Source organism: Rhamphochromis longiceps, linkage group LG12, assembly GCF_057381845.1.
Source record: "Rhamphochromis longiceps isolate RC_006_pf linkage group LG12, R_longiceps_female_GT1.1, whole genome shotgun sequence".
Lineage (NCBI taxonomy): Eukaryota > Metazoa > Chordata > Actinopteri > Cichliformes > Cichlidae > Rhamphochromis > Rhamphochromis longiceps.
In genome coordinates this window covers 33,618,029-33,642,405 of record NC_140568.1, presented here as the reverse complement: position 1 = coordinate 33,642,405, position 24,377 = coordinate 33,618,029, and the positions used below count along the sequence as shown (strand labels likewise).

The following is a 24,377-nucleotide window of genomic DNA, read 5'->3' as shown; positions in this document are numbered from 1 at the left end:
CTTTTCTGCGCTGCTATCTTTAACTTTGACTTTCCACTGTCCTCACTTAGATCTTTCATTCACACTTTCTGCCACTTCTCTCCTTTGCAGAAACAATGAATCACTTTTTTGACTTTCTTTTTCTTTCACACCGTTCAGCCTCCATATGGTAAGTGTTCAATTCAGTGGAGACCGGGAAGGCTGTAATTACAACCTTGTGATCTTTCTAAGTTATCACCCTTTAGCAGAAACAACAGCGGCGGTGGGGGCTGGCTGCTCTTTGAGAGTTGCTGGGTTAAATATTTCAGCGCACACGGAAGGGATGTAAAAGGAATTCAGTTTCACTTGAGATCAGGAGACCTGGAAATCTCCAAAGAACAGTTATGTAGGAAAATAAAAGTGCAAGCATAAACAAATACATTGGCAAATCTCTCGTTTTTCCATAATCCTTGTTAAAAGTAAATACTTTCATATGTCTCTGTCTGTGGAGCTGACATTGAAGCTGAAAAGAGGAAATCAAAACTGTTATGAATTTTCATGACAGTGAATTTATTACTGCTAAAGGCTAACTTTGATTGAGCGTTTGGACTTCATATTGAATAACAAAGCCGGAGGGCGGCAGAGCCAAGTGGTTGTCCATTCTGGTGAAGGAGGTGAACTGTGGAGCTGGATCTTTGACTTCTCTTGTGGGTGTGTGAGCTAAAGTTAAAACCCTATTTAACCTGCCCTGTAAGGCTCCTTTTTTTTTTTCTTTTGAAGCTTTTATTCTTTTTCTCCTCTCCTTCCTCCATCACTCACTTCTCCTGCACACGCAGACATTTCCAGAAGGTACTTAGCCCAAGGCCTCAGGTAAAACACAAAGAAAAAAAAAAAAAGCTAAACTTTGAAGACTTCCATCTTTCAAGTGAGGAATTGTTTCTCATCTTAACATCAAAGAGGATGAAAGTTGCCACAGAGGACACCAAGGCCGTCTCAGTTGAATCACGGGACCTCAGGGTTTTGAATCAAGATGGCTATGCCGCTCATTTCTGATCATTTGCGATCTTTGTAAACTTTCTAAAACTTCCACTACTTGACCTTGAAAAGTATCAAAGTGTTGCTAAAACTCACAGATTTTCCGCTTTAGTCTCATCTTGTTGAGGTTCTGACTATACAGTGACTTATAATCTTCTGGTTTCGCTCTTGCCTCGCCCCCAGAATGCATCATTAGGCATCCTGCAGTTCAACACTTCTCTCAGCGGATGAATTGATTTGAATTTCACACCGCCTCGAGCCTCAACATTCAGATATTAAACACATATCTCAGATACTCAGATATGTCTTGCTGTCAAAACAGGCCGGGTCGGCAACACTTACTTATAAATCAGAAACATTGTAATCTATTGTGACTGGAACTTGTGAATGCTCTATCTGTCTGACACACACAGATGCTCTTCCACTCTTTTAATCTTTTGAGACGCACCAACTGACTTAAGCCCACAGAGCTTGTCTTTGTGTTGTTGCAAAGAAAACTTCAAAGGTAGTTAAAAATCACAGAGGGGTTACAGAGAGGGCACTAACCTCTGACTGCGAGCGACTGCATAAAGACATTGTCTGCAAAATGATAAAAATCTTAATTGGACTTAACTGCTACTTACTATGCTTCACTCGCTGAAAGATGAAACAGTGGACCTTACCGACTACAGACAGAAGGAAGGATGAAAAAGCAGATAATGTTAAGTGGTGTGCATTTATTTACTCTGACGCGGGAGCTCGAAAAACGCCCTATTTTTTCATTAGGAACCAGTTTGTTGTCATCTTTTAAAAAGGACACTGGTATTTGAATGGTGACAACAATTCATTAACTTCTATTTAAATTCCCTGTTAGCAAATTATCCCATTAAGTCTTGTGTATGTTTGGGTTAAGAGCCACTTGCATTAATGGTGTTATTCAATATTAAAGCATTCATCAGACAATCCTGAGTCGGAGCAATGCATACTGATGAGCGAGTTAAGATATAATTAAACCCCTAATTATGTTATTCAGCACCTGAGGTATTAACATTGATATACTAACCTATCCAACTCCCTGCATACAAACTGTAATATTTAATAGTCACAAGATATCAGCATAAATTAAACATCCCATTTTTCATCAGCTATTTGATGCCTCGACTTGACAGCGCTCCCGTTCGGATTACTGGGTGATAGATTTTTACATGCTGATATACTGAACGCAAAAAGGTCCCTCACATTAGAGTGCAACTGTTAAAACAGCTTGTCACTATTTAAACAGTGTAGACTTTTAAATTATGTGTGCATTCGTGTCTATAATCTTGAGTTCTTTCAATTAATATTCAATCTCGATGAGTCACCGTAATACAGCCGGTGACCCACCGAAGTGTATTTCACCATGTGGGCTGCAGAAAATGACTTCTGTGTATCACTGGAGTGCTATGTGTGTGCTAATACGCATTGCATTTCATTGAATCCATAAAGGCAGCCATTGGTAATTGTTTAGAAATGTTTTAGTGCTCAACAAGAGAACAAAGCCTCGGCTTGTATCTACTTGATGAGGGCTCACTCATGGACAACGTGAACATAACTGTTTAAATCCAGTTCAAAGTATAATAATGACAGCTGAATGTGGGTTAGACAAGCTTCAAGAGCACAAAGGGATGAGCCGCAGTGATATGAGATTCAGTCTCACATGGGCGAGAGACAAAGCAAAGCTCTTTACGAACCGTCAACGGTTAGGGGGACTTATTAAAAAGCGTAACCAAAACATAAAAGTGGAAAAGTAAGCAGCGAATGTGTGTTTTAAACAAAAGCAGTTTGAGAGAACAATAAGCTAATCAGTGGAGGAAATTATGGCTTATGGCTTGACGTCAGTCCGGGAAGTGCGTAATGCTGGGAACGCATCCAGTTCGCTGTTTCTATTATGATTCACAATGAGCTGCGAATAATTCATCTGCTTCACAAAGATCCAGCCCAATCTTTGACCAGTAAGAAACACTGAACCGAAATCCACTACTTAATTGCGAAGGTGTTGGAATGACAGGAACATGGGTTGTGGGAACATTTAATTAAATTTTTTTTAGTCTTTGCCACACACAGAGACATTCAGCCTGCCCTAAAGGGCCACTCCATAAACTTTTAACTTAAATCCTATCATCCTACTTTACAGGATTAACCTCAATCCTATCATTCAACTGCAAGGACATATGAAACTACTAACATTAAATTTCCAAATCTGCTAAACCTCATAGGCTCCTTAAAAACTTCAGGAGCCAAGTGCATTATCTGACAGTGAGCAGAGTTTGTGGTAAACTAAGTCTAAGCCTCTGTTACCTCAAAACCTCTTGGCTCACCTACAAAAGAGGGCATTCTGAAACAAGAGCCATACCCATAATAATCACACAACCAAGGAAATAATCTTTCATCTTTTTTTGTTGCTCACAGGTTGCAAAAGAAACGCAGCTACATGGTAAAAGGCAATCATTACTGGTCACATTCGAGATTATGATTATGCCCTCTTCATCTATTTAGCACTAGTTGTTTTTGAATGAATTGTAAAGCTAATATAAAGACAAATCAATGGTTAAAGCCATCCTTATGCATCATTAAAATTAATAAAATGCAGTGAAATACAGTAATGTTTGGAACAATTGTTTGACTGTACACAAACGTGCTATTTTCTCTGCTGCATAATTGAACATTTTTCCTGGTGAAAGTAAAGTTAACATTTAAGATTGACAGGGCATCCCCAGTAACTACGGTGAGATGTTCAGTCAACTGCTTTCCAGCAACTGAGATGAAGTCAAATTCAAGACTTTCTGTCATAGAAAGAATTGTGCTGCAATCCTGTCTGAGCAGGGTCATACTCTCCTTCTATCATAGCAGCCTCACCTTGGCACACAGGTGTCAGAGAGCTGCCTGCAGCTGAATATAACCCTTGCAGAGCAGCTGTCAGATGACAACAGCTATTAATGTGAAAACCTGACACTGAGGGAAAAGCATATGCTAGAAAAGTACAGTTGTTGTTTTGTAACATTAAAAATAAAAAAAAATTTAAAAAAAAATTTAATGCTGTACAAGAAACACATTAAATCCAAAAAGAAGTTTTCTTCGTCCTGTTTCCTCTTCTGAATCAGTGTGGTAAACCAATACTTAATGGTACTACACGACAGAGCAAAACATTTCTTCAGATAATTGTGGCATCTAATACTTGCATTTAGTCTCTTAACACTTTTTAATACTTAGTTAGTCTATAGTAAGAATTGCACTTGTTGCCTGGATTATGTGTAATACTCAGGCATTAAAGCTTGTGTAGAAATGTCTATATGCTATACTTTACACTCAAGTCGTAGTTTCTTGAAGGGATAACACATAACGTCAAGCTCCACACATTAGTTAATTGGTAATAAGGAAATAATAATTGCCTTATTAAAATATGAAGAACATCATTAGGAAGTTAGACTACATAACATATTCATAAGTAAGCTTCTTTTGGCTGCCCCCTTATTTGTCTTATGGTTTACACACCATATGCATATGCAGCCATCCTCGGGATTTAGTTTCTACTGGTCTAAAATCTGGGCTCTTTTATGTGTTACGTCAATGTGTTAACCAGTACACTATGGAGTCACAGGATTAATAGTTAATAAAAAAACAAAACAAACAAAATAAAAAAGACTGTTAAGAAACATGGATAAGATTTGTTATAAAAAAGCATTATTATTTTGAAAACCTTTTATTGTTATTAATTGTAATTAATAAATCTATTCTGTTGATAATCTGGGTGTTTGATTGTTTGTTTGTTTTACAAAAATAATTATGCTGTAAAAAGCATTTGTAGGTTAATTTAACTGAATTCAGTTTTCTGTCTTGAAGTATGACAAGATATCAGTTTGGCTGAAATTCCCATACCCATGTTTGCAGGAATGCTAATGTAATTATTATTTTAATAAAGACCTTCAACATGATTAATCACTACCAGACTCTTGTTGTGGCCCAGCTAGACTTTAACATGAAACCAGTGTTCAAGTCTAAATGCAACCTAACTGAATTAACCATAAAAATATGCAAACTAATGACTGAAAATTAAATATTCAGCAAAAGTGATAAACTGTAAAAAGTAATAAGTGCTTGCTGTTCATGTTTTGCTTCTCAAAAGCATCAGCACGTACTGCTCAGAACCTGAGTCACAGAAAATGCTACATTACTGCAGACAACATCCTGTATTTTTAGAGCAATTTGTTTCAGTTTCACCAGATGTTCAGTTTGATTCTTTTTTTCACATTCAGCTCTTTTAGCGTTAGCTAACTAAGCATAAAATATAGACTGAAAGGGATAGAGAGAAACAATATTGTTCACTTTGTTTAACTACAATATATTATTTCCTCTCTGATTCACCTGTCCTGCATCTTTTCTGTTCAGATCTTTCAGCTAGTTCATTCACCTGCTGTCTGTTTACCGCTTTGTTCAATGTTACATTATTGCCCTGTTCTGTCTAATAAATCTTTATCATGTGTACCTCAGTCCCTTCATTTCCCAAGTCTCCGTCCCCTCTTGTCTCGCTCCATCCCCCTTTCCTTCCACCTCTCCACTTTCCTTTTCCCTTGGATAGCTGCTGTAATGAACCCATAAATTGGAGCAACACAGCGGTGGCTACAGGTCGGGTTTAAAGGGGGAGGGGTGGATGTAAGTAGGGAATGAGGTGGGTAGATCTGAGCCTGCCAGAGAAAGGGAGACAGGTAGAAAAAAAAAGGAGAGAGAGCAAAGTGGGGAGCAGAGCAAGGATTCATTCCTGCAGACGGGGGAAGAGATATGACTACAGTTGGAGAAGAGGCAGACTGCAAGGGGAGAAACTGAAGAGGAAGAGATACAGAGATGGTGGAGGAAGAGAGGGTGGGGGGACATTTGAGGAAGGTTTCTCCATAAATTGGTTCAGGAATTAATTTGCGCTAAGGTAAGGTATAGCCTTGGAACATGCCATCCCAGTCAGATGAGAGGTCCTGTGGAAGGGAGACTGATCACAATGGCAGCAGATGGTGGAAAAGGTGGAAACTGGTGGTTTTGGGGTTTGGATGAGCGACGGGAGGACAGACGACGAGTGTATGGTGGAATGACAGAAGTAGAAGAAAATATAACAGATGATGCCCAGACACACAAACAGACCCTGAGCTCAAATGTACTGTGAAACACAAGCAGCCACCTGACTACTGTGATGGCCCCACTGGAATGGCAGATAGTGATGCTGTTGGGTGCTGAATATCATTCGCGTGCAAATACTCATCACTTTGCAGCATTTCTAATTACTCTGGTGGTGCTGGACTAATACATATTGGCAGCACTGTAATATTCATTAGCAGATAAGATTCCACAATGTCTCAACTGCAAATGAAAAAGTTAGGGACGTAATTGTAATTTGTTTTAAATCACAAATAAGCTCGCAAAAGACTTTGGATATGAGCTAATACATTTTCACTCAAGCATAAACTTGAGATTGATCGGTTAAATGTTTATCCCCGATTTCTTCTGCAAAATAGGCTGCGTGGATGTGTTTCTTTGCAATTAAAATGCCGATAAAATGACTTCTTTGCTTTCTTTTTCTAATATAGCTTATTCATGTTTGGGTTTTCACTCTCATACATGCAGTTTGCTAAGTTTTCACAGTACAGTTGACACCTGAAGCCAATCATACTGAGGGAGACAGGAAGGAACAGGAGGAAGGATGGGTGGAGCGGGAAATGAGTACTCTTGATTGTGGTGCTCAATTTGCCATGCTGAAAGCATTAAGCTGTATGGAGGCAAAACTGTGCTTAATACCATCAAAGCAATCAACACAGGAAGAAAGGCAAATATATAAATAGCAAAAAAAGACGTAGTGTGAGATCAAGCCATGCAAAATATCAAGAACTGCTCGCAAGAAACCACGCAAATCAGTAAAATAAGAAAGAAAATATCATCAGAGCCGACTTTCATAACGAAGGGAAAAGAAAAGACTGTAGAGCTAAAATTGCACAGATAAATAGTGACACAAGCTGCAAAAGTGTCTCATAAAATGATAATAATAAGAATAATAATAAAAATGACCATACAGAAAGAAAAAAACAACAACAGCAGGAAGCATTGTATTGAAATATGAAGTCGTCTTGCAGTTACCTGAGCACGGAGTTACCCACAAATCTCCCGAAATCAGAATGTTATTCTTGGAAAAAGCTATTACCGTAAGACAGCTTTGGCTCTCGTTACGTTTGATTCTCAGCATTTCTTGCCATTCCTCGTCGGGTTACACCTGCTCAGGCAAAGGCAACAAGGGGAGCGACAGCATGTTGTGATGCTGGTTGTAGGCATGCTGTCTGAAGTCTCTGCCACCATTGTGCTTGGATCTACCAAGTGGTGCTTAACTGCTTCCAGCTGACGTGCTTCAATCACTGCTGTGCCTCCTCACTTTATCCCATAGACAAGAGACATTTAAAATGTGCACTAGTGACTTTAGCTAGCCCCAGTTTATGGTTCTCTTGTGAAGACACTGCATTCGAGTCATACCGTCATGTATTTTTAAACTCTTTTGAAATGTATTTATTCAGCGCAGGTAAAATCAACCTGTCAATCTCACTTGTCAACACTTCAGCATCTTCAAAGTCTCTTCCAAGCCTGTGAATGAGAAAGTATTCTGTATGTTCTTTCTTAGGTTGAAACTGCATTTATGCCCTGGGTAACTGAAAGAGGCATGCATGTTTTTTTTAAACACTGACTTCAGTAAGGAGACATTTTAGACTCAGCTCGTTAGCTGATCTTTCTGTCTTTCTTTACATTTAGTATGTTTGTAGAGAGTATGCTACTGCATCTTTCAGGCCACAGTCAGAATGAAAATATTAATGTCATTTCAATTAATGTTTCGGGGTAATGCCTGTGTTAGCATGGACCGCACAAACTAGCAGAAACATGTTGCATGTTGCTGTAATGGCTTCTAAGCTTTGTCTGTGACAGTAAAGAGCAGGCTGGATTGGCAGCACCGCAGTGACCTTTTTTTCTTTCCATCTACGATGTGGGTTGTCCCTCTCGTCTCCTCCCCTTCCTCCCTTTTCACTCTGACTCATTTATCCAGTGAGCCGTCCTTGAGGCGGTACAGCATTAGGCAGGTTGTTAACACAGGAGAAAAGGGCGTTCAATGTCATGTCACCGTGTCGCAAAGCATGACAGAGCTGGGGACTGGGCCATCTTCCCGAGGAAATAAATACATCGCCATCTTCCTTTTCAGAGTGTAATGGTCTGGATATTACATCTCCTGTGGGGCATTACAATCCACGGACAATAAATCCATCCTACAGAGTGGTGTGTGCATGAAGGTTGGTGTGTACATAGCCTATATGCTACCTTATGACCACCGAATGTCTATGTGCATGTACCTACAAATGTAAATGTGTGCGCATATGTTTCAGTGGGGGGTTTATGTGCACAGTGTGAAGCGATTTGTCCCCTAGAGAGAAAGCGATCCGCCATCTCTACACTTCGTCAGCTGGAAGCAGCTAGGCGGCCGTAAATCTCAATTACGCAAACCCTTCCCTTCCCCTTTATCCCTCCCTTCCCTCTCCCTTGCCACAGGTGACAATGGACCAAACTGACTGCTATTGTGACGTTCCAAGGCTTACCATTGGCTTCTGGCTGAGTCTGAGAGGGTACGGCCATGTAGGGGTCCTCCCCTTTGTCTGAACTCATGGGGGGGTCCTTCCGCTCCACCATGCGGCCCCGGCCCAGGGGGCCATCCGCGGCCTCAGGCAGGGCCGAGGTGGGAAGGGAGAGGGTGTGGTGGTGACGGTGGTGATGGTGGCCTGCCGGACACAACACAGGTTAACTGACTCTCGTGGCAGTCAGGGAACAGATTCAGTGCATGAAAGCACAGCAGGGGTGCTTACACACACACACACACACACACTAACACACACTTGCTGGGCTGTGTAAGGCAACAAAGTGTGACCCTAGGCAACTCATTAGTGAATGTGTGTGTGTTTCTATTCGTCTGTCATTCTCAGAGTCTCTATATCTTTATCATTCTCCCACCTCCTGTTCTGACTGACACTGTTGGGCCCATCACAGTTGAAAAGAGTACAATTGTATTTCTCTACAATCACCGTAGGGTGCCTGCCTTTGATATGAAGGACAAGAGACAAAATTTCTTTTACATCGCTCCTGTCAAGAAGTCTGCCTGTAACTTTTCTCCAGCTAAAGTCGTTCTAACTCTGCTCATGTTCATCCTGCTCCTTTTCTCAAGCTAACTTTAAATCTGGCTTTCCAATCATTTCTGCAGCAATGTTTAATTCATTTCGATGTGCACCGATGTCTTCTCCAACTCAAAATTGCAGTCTGTATTAAACAGAAGCCGAAAGAAAATTAATATTCATTCTGCAACCATTTTTTAAATCATTTTCAAGCCAAAATCCTAAATATTTTGCAGCTCTAGTTCCAGACCGTTAAGATTCACTGCTTTTAGTTACTGAATGTAATAGTGTGCAAAAGAAAAACATGCAATTTAATAATTAGGGTTTTTTCAGACAATACGTTAAGTAACTGCACAGAATGCTAATTATTTTCATCTTGTCTTCACTGCTTAGATAGGATATAATATCGTTATGACATAGTGTTTACATACACTTAACTGAAAAAGTGTGGCATGCATAAAAATGTCAAACTCTTTGGCAGGTGTTTTATCAGTTTCTGAAACAAACACATGTCTATCCTCTGCGCGGTGGAGAAGCTGCTGTTTTTGCATTGCTCTTAATTCTTTAATTATCTTTGAGTTTGTATTAAAACCAAACCATCTGCAGACGAGAAGTTTGGCTTGGAAAGCTGCCATCTTTGGAAACCAATGTTGCGTATGTCCCCGTGCATCTGAGTCAACACAGAGGGCACGCTCAGAATAAAATGCAGCCTGAAAGTATCTGATAAACTGTTTACCTGGTACAGTTTTCCTACTGATCAGATGCTTCTTATACCCCTCGGAAACTCATTGAATCCCACCGTTTATTTTAACTGAGGTGATTTTTGTGGAGCACTTTTATTCTATTTGGGCTTTTAAACTGATTATAAGCAGAATATCAGGCTCCATGTAAATGTACCCATTAACACTGAACAAAATACACCAGCTGTATCTCAGAGGAAATAAATGCAGTGCTACTGCAACACAGTACTCTTTCGTTTGTGGAGGATGGATCATACCCCCCTCTTCTGTGTCCAGCTTTGCATATAACTCATACAGTCTGTGCTTGCCTGTCTCTGTCAGTCTTAAGTTTTCTCATTTTGTTTCATAGGCAAAATCTGTACATAAGCTTTGCTGAAGAGTTTATTTTTGAACCATGCTAATCACATTATCATCCCACATGCTTACAGTTAAGCCACCCTACACAATTCTGAAGAAGCTATACATTGTGTTTAATGTAATGAGCCGCGTGTTTTTTGTTTTTTTGTTTTTTGATCATCCCTAGATGCAGAGTGACAACACTTTTATCAACAGCCTCTTGTGGAGCTCAGCCCCCAGTTACCATTTTGACACGCTATCTGCGTGAAGGAGGTGACAGCAATGTGCGTGTGTGTGTGCATGCGCATGTGTGTTCCTTTTCAATATGTGTTTAGGCGTGTGTTTGAAGGTGGGGAGGCATTTCAAAAGGCTAAGGTTGATGCTGCTGGTAGAGTACGCACAACAGGCACCTACACAACACCACCCAGAGCCTCCTCCTCTTCTGTGTGGCGTGGCAATCATTAAAATGATTTATTTAACTATTGGCCCAAGGCTGAGAGATTAGTGTGACAGGCCTATTTTATAATTCATTCCCCCACCGCCAGGGGAAGTGCAATTTAGGCAGATGACACACATAGAGAGAGCTCGGAGCCTCAGAGCTCCTCCACGGATCAGGGGAGAAAAAAAGGGGCCTAAACTGCCGACGGATGCACATCTCTCTCTCTACAGATTAAAAGAGAGGCAAGGAAGTCTAGTCTGGAGTAGGAGAGAGGAGAATAGAGAAAGGGCATTTATTTATCTTCAAATCCATATCAACCACTGACAGATAGATGGAAGGGCTGGGACTTTGTTTGGGGGGAGGGTGTTGTAAACTAGGTGTGTTTAAGTGTGTGCCTGAAAACACACAGCCCAGCCTGTGGGAGCATATTCAGCGCTACAGGGGTGTACACCAACACAGATGCTTTTTCCATGACCCTGGATTTCCAAAAGGAGGGAGATTCACAGTGGGGGTACAGCCACAAGAGGGTTAGCGAGAGAAAGTGCTGGGCTTTCTGGTACGGCTTCAAAATATCTATTCTTGTCATTCTGTATGGATCTGGCTGTTTTGATCTGGCAGCTGCGAGGTATGTGTGTGAGAGAGAAAGAGATTCACTAAAAACAAAACTAATGCCTCCTCCGATTAGATAAAAATAAGGTGGATGTGCGCGTAGGTGTGGGTGATATGGATAAAAGGGACTTTACTGCAGGCTAATCACATCTGTTTATCATTCCTTAAAGAGACTTCGGTGAGGAAAATGGTATCAATCGGCGGCAGTGAAGTGTAATCGTAATATTGTGTTGTGGGATTAAGAGAGTAAACATATCTGCTAGGAAAGGAAGCCAGCCGTAGAACAGTGTGCATGTATGTCTGTGCATGTTTACATTAGCCCTTTTGAATTAAGCATCTCAAACTGTGCAAAGAGTCTGTGCAGTTAGCGGGAACATATTTCCAGACTCGAAACAGGCTGGTTTTATTTCTCGCTCTCTCTCTCTCTGTCAGCACATATCCTGTTTAATGTGCATGCTGAAGTATTTCTTTACCACCAAGGCCTTTAACCACTAACAACTAGATCTATCCAATTAGCAAAGCAAAGGTCAGGGATAATCGATGCTGTTGCACATGGGGATAAGGCGATTGGGCACTGGGAACAAGGAGGGGGAAAAGAGAACTAATAGAATCACAATCAGCATTAAAGACCTTTAATTCTGATTTCTATCACTGCGACCTTTATTCTAAACACTGCGAGGAGCACGGGGAGAAATAATATGAGCAATGAAAGTGACCGAGTGTACTTTAATGTTTCATTACCTTCGTAACTGGAAGGGACGTCTATCAAAAAGAAGGAGTGAAATCAATTCAGTTAAAACCTTGAGTCATTAATAACCCTTCTTTATACATGTGGGAGGAGTTTTCATTTCCTTGAGAGGGGATGATTGACTGACTAGACGAAAAGGTGTGGCTGAAGTTAAAGACTAAAAGGAGATGAAATGCAGCTCCTGTCTTTTATTGGATTGCCTGTGCAGGACATGTTGGGTACTTACCATTCAGGGCCACAAATGTATCTGGAAGAAAAAGAAAAGAAACGAGGGAGAAACCTGTTATTGCTTGCAGTAAAGGGAGCTTATGCTTTAACATGATCAAAAGCCATGACTTTTAAAGTAATTTAAAATCGACTGGCTGCTCGATATTCTCCCAGCCTTAATCAGTGGTGATCTATATAGCTTCTAAAGCTAATGAAAGTCCAACACTATGGGTTCCCTTGACTAAACATACTAATGAAACCAGAGGGAAAATGCCTTTATTTACTCTCAGTAAACAGTTGAAATTGAGATGAGATGAACCAAAATGAATGATTTAATATCAAATTGTTTTGAAGTTTCTTTCACAAACTGAGCTGCTCACTAGAATATCAACAAGGTTTCCCGTTGGAGAAACCAAGCTGTTATTTTGGACATGAAAAGATAAGAAATACTGTCTCTGTATATGCGCCATTCACTGTTGTAGAGTAAAAGAGGCCTTTTCGAGACTTTTTGGCCTGACTCGGTTGAGAGCCCCTTCTTGTTTTGTGTTTCAAAATGAACCCTGTGACTGCTCACAAGCGAAATCCCTTCCCTGTGTTTCTCTGAATGTTTGTGTTGTGTTTTCGAAGTGATTTGCAAGAAGGAACCTCAGTCTTTCGGCAATAGGACACAGCGCTCTATTGACCGGGGGGACCAAAAAGCAGCGGGAAAACAACAGAGGAGGCTGAGGGCCGAAAGGACAGATGGATGGAAGTGGGTGAAAGAGAGGATTGTGAGGGTGGAACAGGCGGATGGGAAAAAGGTAACGGCAGCAAAGAAGCACACGGAGAGCCGAGAGAAGAGGGAGATGGAGTTAACAAAGAAGAGAGGAATGGTGGTGGGGGTGGTTGTGTTGGTGGTGCTGGTGGGGGTACAGAGTGAAGGAGGAAAGATAAGAGTGAAGAGGGCCTGCTTACTTTGGCAGTCACCCAGGCCATCTGTGTTGCCATGCTCCACGTCCTGCTCAAAGGCTGATCTGCAGGGAACAGAGACATCATGGTCAGCAGTGGAAAACAGGCCAGGCCATGCAGGCTCGCCACACCTAACAAAGTAACAAAGCTATAGGAAAGCAACTACAAAAAACACCACCAATCGCAGCATATTCTATGCTAACACACAGTGTGAGCTGCAGAAAGCCCTTTGCTGGATCAGAATCAAAGAACACCTAGCAGGTGCCCCGGAGACCTAAAATCAGTGGCTATGAAGAATGCAAGCAGGTTAGTAAATCCATAGCTGGCACAAGACGTATTGCCAGTAGTGTTGATAAAAACAGATTTTCTTTTATGCGATTGCAATGAAAACTATTATCTCATGCTCTAAAGCTTAAAAAAAAACTGTTCAACAATTTGTATCCCTAATTGCTTCCTTGCTGGGAGCTAGATGTGACTGATTTCTTCATCTAGAAGGTGAATGTGAAGCTAGCTAACCCAACTTAGTGCAATAACATATGTGGAAAAACATGGAGAAATAGCCTATTGCTCAGTCATTACCAGCATATATGTTGTTTGATGAAAGACTTAATATCAATTGATATGGAATATATTTGAAATATAAAGTGAGCTTTATTATTAACGTGAAAGCATGCTATTTTGGAAACAGCACTTCCGGTTAAGATAAGCTTGCTCCAGCTTCATAATCAGAATCAGAATCAGAATACTTTATTGATCCCTGGGGGAAATTATTTTTTGTTACAGTGCTCCATTTTAAACCAACATTAAGACAAGACAGACAATACGCTAACTAAGAATAGTACAATATATACATATATATACATACATACATACATAATCATCATATAGCTGCGACAGAAGTTTTAATCTCACCGTACTCTTAGAAAGAAAGCATAAGGGTGTATTTCCCAATTTACTGCTTTCACCAGAACTTCACTTTGCACAGTCTTGTCTTCTATTACAGAATGCAGTGTGTGACTCAACTCGCTTTAGAGGAGATGAGTGTGTAGTTACAATCACATGGGCCAAGACCAGAGCAGTGAGGGGTAACCGTGCTTGAGGGCCATCATATGACACAGAGGGAGAGAGTTTAGAGATGTGATTTTCTGATGCAATCTGCACCAAGACCTGTTTTCTCCCCGAAAGACCACCGAGCAGACAGTAAGAAGATCTGTGAAACAGAGCGGACCAACCGTCAAGCAGGATCACGATCACGCATGACAGCTCTTCACAGTCCTCCTTAGCCTACCCCCACTCCCCACCCATCCTCTGCTGCTGCTCCACCTCCTCCTGCTTGTCCACCCGCCTCCCACCTTCTTCACCCTCCGCTGGTCGCAATTACAGAATAAAGAATTATTTTCTAAAACAGCATCAGCCAACCTTTGTGGCCTGATCCGAGTCGAAAATATGTGAAAAAAGCAGCACATTTAGGAAGAACGGACAGTTGGAGCCCTGTTATTTGATACTCAGATCATATGTTTTGAAATATAGTCACAAATTAATTTACTATTCTTTTTTTTTTCCCCCCAGTTTAACAGACCCTTAATTTGAAAGGAGAGGGTTAATTTTACAGATTTGATTGCTAATTTCCCCCTTCAGTTTCAAGCAGAACAACAACAACAACCACTACACAATAGCAGTATCCTCTCTTCATATCTGGGGGTACAGTTAATCAGCTTATCAGATTTGCTTATCATCCACAGTCATAATCACAAAGCGGATGCAGAGTTGCACATTTGAACCTGTCTAAGCACAAATACAGTCCAGGCACTCTAGGAATCTGCTGGATTTTCCTCAACAACATCATTACCTCGTCCCACCCTATCACAAAATATTATTTGGCCTGCAAAACACAGGTGCGTCATGGTTTCCAATTCAGACTTATAATAGCACCAAGGAGGGCGAATTAGTAATGAGCAGACATGCAATACAGATGCAGTGTCTGGGCTTTTCTTGGCACATATAAAAGTGAATGAACCAAAGTGCGAACCTTTAGTTAACGGGTTCACGTCCCATGGCGGCTGCATTATAGCAACAGAAGTGCAGTCTGTTCAAGTGTGACATTACAGATGGTTCAGCTTGGGGTTAAGATCCCACCGAAACTACATAATGCATATTTAAATCAGATTCAAGCAACATTGTACATAACTGGAGGCAGCCAAGCCCTCCGTTTTATATTACCTCGCATCGGGCGTGATTATTATGTGAGATATGTGGTTGCACAGAGAACTGCTTGCCGAAAATGCAGGTCAGGCATAATAGCATTAATTATTCATATCAGAAGTGAATGGGCGGCCAGGGATTTCATATACTGGGTGTACAGTGTAAAGAGAGTAAGCATAATGTTCCCTCAAAGTCACCCATTCATTTTGATTCATGGCTTTGATTTACAAAGGATCAGGGGGCTCACAAGAGCACATTCACTCAGTTTAATCCAGAGAAAACTCACTGCAGTGTTTTAGACAATGGTCGATGCTCATAACAACATAACTGGGTTTTTTGTTTACAAAATTAGTACCATCCAGGATCATATGCAATTAAATGTATGAACACTGGGCAACTAGGGGCCATATTGCAGGAAACCAGAGTGCAAGCTGTTTATAGGCAGCGGGTATAAGAGGCATAACTTCACATGGGAAAGCTGGCACACTAGCATCAGGGCCAGATGGAAGAAGAAAGGAGGGGAGGGTTACAAGAGAGAAAGAATATGTCAGAGGAAAGATAGAAAAAGAAAGACGGGTAAAAATAGAAACACAGACATGGATGGATATACGCAAGTAACGCGTAGCTGATTAGGTAGGCAGTCAAGAAAGCAGGGTTTTGTTTTTTAATTTTAATGAGGAGAACGGAAAGTAAGAAAAGCAGAATGAAATTGTCTTCTCTGCAGGGATCCATTTGTGTAAGCAAACAACAAAATGTCACCGACTCTCCCCTCCCTTATTTTATCCATCCTTCTGTCCAGCCTGGCAAATGTTTTGAATGGCTCACCACAGACCTGCAGTTCCTATCAGATCTAATCCCGTCCCTCTCTCACTTAAAAATATTGTACAGTAAAGGAGCGAGGTCATCTGCCCTCCTAACTCAATCAGAACAGTCCACTGCTTTGGCTTTGCAGAGTAATAATAGGATGGGCAGTGTGCTTGCGTGTGTGAGTGTGTGGGGGTTTTTCCCCTAAGTTTTGTGTGTGCAAGCGGGAACGTGTGCCTTTGGTGTATTGGCATGCCAGACCAATCATTTTGCAGCAGGGGGATCAAATTCATTCATCGTCAAATAGCCAGTGGAGCACCGCGCCTTTTGTTATGACTTCATCTGCAAAATGTTTTTTCCCACCACAAAACTCCATATGCTGTTTGTTCAGAAAGCATAAAGTGGTTCTGTGTCATGACTACAGCCACAAATTATAGTTACTGCGACCATCCAGCTTTCCCGAGGGCTGCGTACCAAACCCCGAGCCCGCTGCAAACAACACTTTCCTTCCATTCATCCTTCCAATAGCCCCTTCAGCTGAAGGAAATTGCAGTTACAAACCATAAAATTAGAAAGATCACAGATATGACAAGCAGGGAGAGGGACTGGCACCAGGTATGACAAAAAGGCGAAATGCTGTTTTACTAGTTCGATTCAGCCAATTCCAAAGCAGTCCACAGTAACAGTTTAAATGAAAAAATACACTGTTAGAGATAAATGTATTATGAGATGATGTTGTGGGCATAGTACGTGCATCTAAATACTACAATACCCATGAGCCTCAACTCCAGTTGGAGGTAAAGGAAGAGCAGCAGAAAGCTAACAAAAAAGTGCTAAATTTCCACAGAGCATATTAACCAGCTTACTAACGTATACAACTAAGTTATTGAATGCAATTTAATACATTTTCATGGAGCCAAAATTAGAGCTGGGCGATATGAGATTTTTTCATATCACGATATGTTTTTTTCATTTCAGGCGATAACGATATCTATCACGATATAAGCCAAATAACTATATTTGTAAGATTTAAATGTGCCGTTGCTCACAAGTAAAATGTGAAATAATCAGCAGCTTGTTTTGATTTAAATATTTATTTCCCATAATAAGTTCAACAGGGTAGATGTACTTAAGGAACATGAGACTTTTTCAGATAAATAAAGGCAAATATTGCAAACTACACAAAAGGCAGCCGCTAAAGCGTTTAAGTTTCAAAATAGAACAAACGAAACAGACTAAATTGTCAATTCCACTTAGAAACAAAGTATTAATTCTAAAAATAAATCTTAGTTTGTTTTACAGAAGAACAGACAAAACTGACTAACTTTTGTCAATATCAAATAAACTGAGAACTAAAAGGAAATTCTCAATCTCTCCTTGTTGTATAGCTTAGCTTTTCAAACAGTTTTAACAGTTACTTTAGTCTGACAAAAGCCGAATGACGAATTAGCGCTTCCAGTCAGAGACTGAGGCTACGTCCACACGTACACGGGTATTTTTGAAAACTGAGATTTTCCGTTTCCGTTTTAAAAAATAATCCCGTCCACACATAAAGGCAGAAATGAAGGAAAACGCTGCTATGAACATGCCAAAGCAGCAGGTGGCGCTAGATTCCTAACCGTGCAGAAATGTTGGCCAATCAGAAGTCTAGAAGCCTCGGTGGGAAAAAGTAAACAAAGCTGGGGCATAGAAGCAGAACAGAGTCGTATGTGTGGACGGACAGTAACTGTGTGTATATGTAAGCATTTAAACACTGCAGAGAGTAGAATTAACAGTATTGTAGAAATTCATTTCACCGAAACAATAACGTGGCGCACAGTGTGACGCATGCACCAGTTTATTGTATTTCCAGACTTGCTTTCGGCACAATTTACAGTGCACGCTACTCTGTTTTTGTCAGACTTGAAATAGCCGAAATACCTTCACACTACGGAACTTCTATGGCTCTTCCGTTCGACAATCTCTCCGGCGTTGGAACCATCATCTGTTTTCTCTTCGGTCACGCTCGGTTGATTTTTCTAGTCGGCACACTCATTTCCTCCATTACCCGCTGGCTCCATTACCCGCTGGCTGCTTCCCAAACAAACACACGTGCGGCTTGGCACTTGTGCTGTACGTAACAAGTCACGCGACGTGACGCTGCGGCTGTGATTGGTTCGGCTCTGCGCTACTGAATTTGAATCGGCTGACTTTTTTTTTTTTTTTTTTTTTTTAAGAGGACAAGAGCTGCGAGGTCTATCGCGATAGCTTAATTTCTCTATCGAGTAAAAGTTATATCGCGATACATATCGTTATCGTTCTATCGCCCAGCTCTAAGCCAAATACCCAAAGCATGCAGCTCCTTTGACTTCGATTGTCTTTATTACTTACTTAGTGTTGCCAACCACCTGTCTGCAGGCTCCTTCTGGGACCCAACCACAATATGGGTCTCTGGAGGCTATACAGGACCTGGAGAAGAATTGCACACACCATTAGGCCCATTCTGCACATACTGTTTTCTTCTTTCAGAAGGAATGCACATAGCTCAACCACTTGAGTAGGAATGATGATTTAATAGAGTAGCAAACTTACTTCTTGCACCGCCCGTGCCTTTCACACCGAGAGAGCGGCACTTTAACCACACAGGAGGTGAAGGCGACCCACAGAGCGTGACTCTTGCTGTCTATCTGTATACCTACGATGCGCTTATCTTCTACTCCATCTATGCTGCACCTAGAGGAGGAAAAGAAGACAAAAACTGATTACTTTGTATTTTCTTTTTCAGCTGATTTATTGTGCTTTTCAGTAGATGCTGTTAAAATGGTGCTCAAATGCTCAAAAAATACAGGCACAATTTCAAATAAATTTCACAGTTTCATTGGGTCTTGGATCCACATGGTGCCAAAGAGAGTGGATATCTGTAATCAGGTCTTATCAAGCACAGTTCTGACTGTGATCGCAAGAAATTACCTGCTCTTTAACTCTCCTGTTTGCAAGGGGTAGGCAAGCAGAAAAAGTTGGTTTAAGGAGCAGACTCAGAGCAGCTAAAACTCTTTGTTTCATTTCATGGAATGAACTAAAGGGCCAGCATAAGATAAATGAGGAACATTAGCAAAGCTGATCTAGGGTATATCGCCCTTAACTATATGGTAGTTTAAAGACAGAGTAGAGAAAAGTTGGGCATCGTAAAATGAGATTTAGCTTATTTAATGAAAGAAAGGGGAAGATTAGGATGTGGCAGAGAGACAAACTGTGAGGTCAGGGAGGACAGAGATAATGCTGGACTTGGGAACATGAGGTCACAAACAGAGCGGGAGATAAAGAGAGATAAAGAAAAGGGTGATACAGATACAACAGATAAACAGACAGATGGGCACTGTGAGCAGTCAGCAATAACACTGCACTTAACTGGAGAATCCTCTAACACTAACTCAAAGCCCCCCAACTCCAACATTCCTCTATCTCAGCTAGTCTTCTTTGTCTCAACAGCCCCATAGGAGTGCACTGTAATCCCTCTGGGGCGTGTCAAGCATCACTCTATCCCTTCTCTCTCGCTCCCTCTGTTCCTCTGTCTATTCTACCATCCAACTCCTGGGATTTAATCTTTCCTTCGCAGAGCTTTGGTCCTGTATTAACGCTCTAAATTGGGGCTTACAGTTCATCTACACCGGGTAATGCACAGCAATCAGGCCTACACTGATCCGGCCGGCCAGGCAGGGAAGCAGGCAGGCAAAGTCACACGCCGTATGCGGCTAAAGCCAGATGGCCATCAGCCCACGAATGCTCGGTCCCAGCCAGAGAGACACAGAACAGGAGAGAAGGGAAACAAAGGGACGCGATACTGGGAGAAGGCAAAAGGAGACACAGCAAGTAGAAGTGAAGAAGTAGAAGCAAGGGCCTGCCCTGCATCCCGGACATATGGCCCATCACATGGTCGCAGCATGTTGGATAATCAACAGTAGGAGCCTTGAAAGCCCTCCCATCAAGCCTTCCGTCTCCTTCCCGTATTCTTCTCTGCTTCCTAACACAAGCCTCTAGTCTTCCCATCTCTTCCCTCTGGTCTTTACCACTCTTCTCTCTCCCTCCTGTGTTTATGCTTCCATCCATTACCTCTCAACCAAATATTTGTTTTGGCAGAGTGAAACTGTGGCTGATTTTTCCTTATTAACTTTTACTTCAGATGTACAACAATACCCAGCTCGACCCTCTGTACCAAGTTCATGAACACACACACTCAGACACACACACAAACAGACTTACATCCATACATGCACCAACAGATGTGTAATGTATTAGCGAGAGATCCCAGGCTGGCTCTGAGACACACACAGACCTCAGTGTGAGTTTCTATGCGTGTGCTTCCTTTAATCAGCCAAGGTTTTAGCTCTGCTGTGGTTGCGAACCACAGTGCTACGTTATCCAGAGCCTTAGGGTCTATGTCTTTAATTTAGTAGCTGTGGCTGGGCAGAGTGTAACCTGATAAAACTCTTTTAAATGATAGAGTAGCCATCTGGTTGGCTGGCTTCGCAACATAGCTTGGGTCAGGGGAACAGACTGGTAGTGATGGAGCTGGTGGGTTGGTGGGTTGGCTGAGCCGATAGATGGTGGAAACAAGCAAAATTAAACACATTCACTCTCTACAGAGCACACACGCATGCAATAACTGTACTTTCTGTGTTTATAGCAACTGTATCCATGTGTTTCTCTATTTCTGTCCATTGCATATACACGTATGCTCGGTTTTACATACTTGTCAGGGTTGTAGACACTGAGCTCCTCAAGAAACAGGCTCTCGTTGAGGAAGCCGTTGTTCATCTTGGCCAAGAATTTGAGGATGATGCCTTTCTCAGACCCCAGAAATACTACTGTGTGGTTTTTATACGGCCCTGCCTCATTGTCCACCACAATGCGCGTCAGACGATACCTGAAAAAGGAGCAGCAGGTAAAAATAACCAATCAGTCAATTAATTAGTCTGTTAGCCTGCAAGCAGAGGAAAATGTTTGCTCACTAGAAAAGCAACACCAACAGCAGGGACCTAATGCAACTGTTTTCAACTTTTTCTTCCACATCTGGGCCACTGGAAAAAGTTAGCCAAAGAACAAAATAGAATAAAAAAAACAGGAGGATGTCATTTTCCAGATAATAATTACCTAATCAGCCAATCAATTAACGTACCTTCCACCACGCATGTCAGAGGTCTAAAATAGACTAAAGAACAGCAGGGGGCGCGCATTAATCTCACTAACTGATTGTCATTTGATTACAAGCTCACAATCAGATTGCCATAGGGCCTGTCAGGTGGTTCCTCAAGTAAAAACACTGCAAAGAAGTTGCTCAAGCAAAAGATAACAAGCTCTACTTTCAATTTCTAATTGACAGCTGCTGATCGCACAGTTTGGCTTAGCACCAGTTGGATGTGCATAAAACTCAGAAGCATACCAAACACTTTAAGGTTGGAAAATTAGACACCTGCCAGTCAGTGAGATCTGGACCGGCGCCCTGTTATCCTTGTGGGTGAACGGGTTTTAGAAATACCTCCTGAGGCTGCTTACTCTTACCGACTGATGCAAATATCTAACTAAGATACTGTTTAAGTAATCACAAAGGCATGCTGCCTATGTGAACACCAATAATCACCAATTATTTTTAATTGAAGTATATGTGATCTAAAGATGAGAGTGTATTCAGAAATCTTGGAAGTTTGTTTTGTCCTCGTTAATGTTTACTAGATACTGTCTAGGTGAAAAAGTTTGTCATCAGATCATATTTATTTGGGGGTAATGAGACTAAACTTAACCCTACTCGAGTACAGTTTTACACCATGAGCCCATTAAAAAAATAATAAACAAAGCCACATCCTCTTATCCCATTCACTGTTTTTGTTTTCTTTATACAGTATATCCTTTGAAATGCTCTGTGCCTCCAGCTTTATCTAGTCAACATTACTACCGGTCTGAAGATTTAATTTGATTTTGATCTATTCATTCATAACAGATGCTCCAATAACCATTTCAGTTAGGCTGATCCCAGTTAAATAATACAATCTCAAAGAATAAGACGTTCACTGTCTTTCCTACTCATGATAATAAAAATCACAAGAAGGGGATTCTTCACTGTCTCACCCGTCTTGGTGATTCATTGTGCCCAGACAGCTGAGGTCTGTGCCACTGCACAGCAAGTCTCAAGCGGTCTCAAGATGGAAAAGATTTTTCAAATTTGAACTTCTTTCTGTGTATTGAGGTGTCCCCTCTGGGGTGTAACAAGGATCAAATCCTATTACCGATTTCATTTCCAATTGACTTCAGCTGAAGAACAGTATTCCACATTGAAACCCTGACAGATATCATAAGAAGCCTCACTCCTCTTCCACCGCATATGCTTTCATGCTGCTTTTTGGGCCTACATAATACTTTCAAGAACCGCCTCTGACTTCCCTACAAGCTCGCTGTGCTCGCTGTGATGACATTTCAAATCAAATCAAATCGTCTGATTGCTGATTATGTAAAGATAAAGAAAAAAAAGCGTGTCACTCATAATGTATTCTTGTGATAAAGCACACTAATGAACACAGAGTTGTAGGGATAACCTTGATGAAAGCTGTTCATATTCTGACTAAGCCACTGCAGTATGTAGGTCAGACCTCGGCAAAGGAGCAGCAAGATGTGATATGATGCAAATAACTTGTAAAACGTATGAAGAATTCTTTATGTAGCTATCTTTAAAGTGATACTACCACCACTGAGGCCTGTCAAGGATCTGGCAAGCCCAACTTTAAATCTTGAGCAGCTGTAATCCATATCCAAGTCCAAATGAAAAACTAGATCTTTTACTTTTTACCAAATGCTCTGTCAGCTACTTTTGCCCTGCCGATGGGATGGCGGTGTGCTGTCGCATTCCCCCCAGAGGCTGAAATGTCTGTGTGTAGTGCAAGTAAAAGCCAGACAGACCTTTATGATCAAACGGCATCAGCCACAGTGCACTGGCTTTTGAGAAATGGGCTCAACTACAGAAACTCAAAGGAAAAGTCACCACTGAACAAAAAAAAAAAATCTGGTTTCTTTTGTTTTTTCCCTGTGAAATCTCCCAAGAGGATTTTAAACAACTGACAAAGAGCTGAACTCATTGTTCTCGTGTAAATGACACGTTTCAGCATGAAGATAAGCATCACTAAGGATTCAAACTGTTTGCGTTGTCTTCATGACATCACCACGCTGTCACTCAGAGAGAAAGCTAGTATAGATAGGTGTTTCCTCTACTACAATGAAAATAGGTCAGTGGCTGGAGTACCTTCAGGCTTTCTTTTAATGAGCCTGATTCTCACAGCAGCACTTCATGTAATTATTGTCCTGGGCTGAAGAGGCTTGTAGCCTTGATGATGATGATGGCCTCTGGAGTGTGCGATACTTACCGAACCATGGTCTTGAGAAACCAGGGCCTGTTAGCAATGGAGGGTACGGCCTCGTCCATCAGAGGATGCATCTTGATGAAGTTGAGTGTGTCATCGGGGAACTCATTGGATACCTTATACCTCTCCATCGGTGGAGTACCAGCACAGTTGCCAGGCCTACAAATGGAGTGGCGGAAGAGCAAGGTAATGAATAGGAGCGATAATGGCAGAGGGAAAAAAATAGTGAATAGAATATGGAAAAAAGCACAAATGAAAAACCACCACTTTGACCGCAGTAGGAATGAGCCATTTTTCATGGTAAGAGCTTCAACGGAGGAAAGAAAGTTCTACTTTCTTAAAATCAATGAAAGTGCTGCTTTAAATGACTAAACTCTCATTCCAAGAGGCTTTTGGTCACATAGGAGGGCGCAAGATGTCTCCTTTTCTGTGGCTTCAGGCTAAAGCACTGAAGCATTGTATCTATCTGATCCTTTTACGGGGAGTTGGTGAGCTTCTTGTAAAAGAGAAGCTTCTTTTGATAGCATATCCCCTTTGCAGCCATCTCACCTCTGAGAGCCTTTAAAACCCTTTACTGCTTGGTCTTTGATACCCTGCCATAGCATATAATCCACAACAGATCCCAGAAATATTAGCCATCTGGCCACTAAATGTGTGACATGAAAAGACCAAACCCTATAGTCTGTTATAAAAATATACAAACCTTACTATGTATATATGCACATGTTATTTTTAATTTATTTAATTAGAATTTTATTGACAGAATGATGCAGT

General features: G+C 41.3%; 1 protein-coding gene across 2 annotated transcripts in view; it reads right to left on the bottom strand.

Moving 5' to 3' along the window:
- sema6a (sema domain, transmembrane domain (TM), and cytoplasmic domain, (semaphorin) 6A) overlaps positions 1-24,377 on the bottom strand; it is a 103,124-nt gene that overhangs the window by 6,620 nt on the left and 72,127 nt on the right. The window contains exons 12-18 of one of the 2 annotated variants that reach the window (XM_085425930.1): positions 23,607-23,762; positions 20,948-21,121; positions 18,790-18,930; positions 18,589-18,666; positions 13,219-13,277; positions 12,284-12,304; positions 8,619-8,798 (exon numbers count right to left, since the gene is read on the bottom strand). In XM_085425930.1, the coding sequence (XP_085282056.1) occupies positions 8,619-8,798; positions 12,284-12,304; positions 13,219-13,277; positions 18,589-18,666; positions 18,790-18,930; positions 20,948-21,121; positions 23,607-23,762 (809 nt within the window). The remainder of the gene's footprint in view (positions 1-8,618; positions 8,799-12,283; positions 12,305-13,218; positions 13,278-18,588; positions 18,667-18,789; positions 18,931-20,947; positions 21,122-23,606; positions 23,763-24,377) is intronic. The other variant, XM_085425931.1, reaches the window with a different exon arrangement.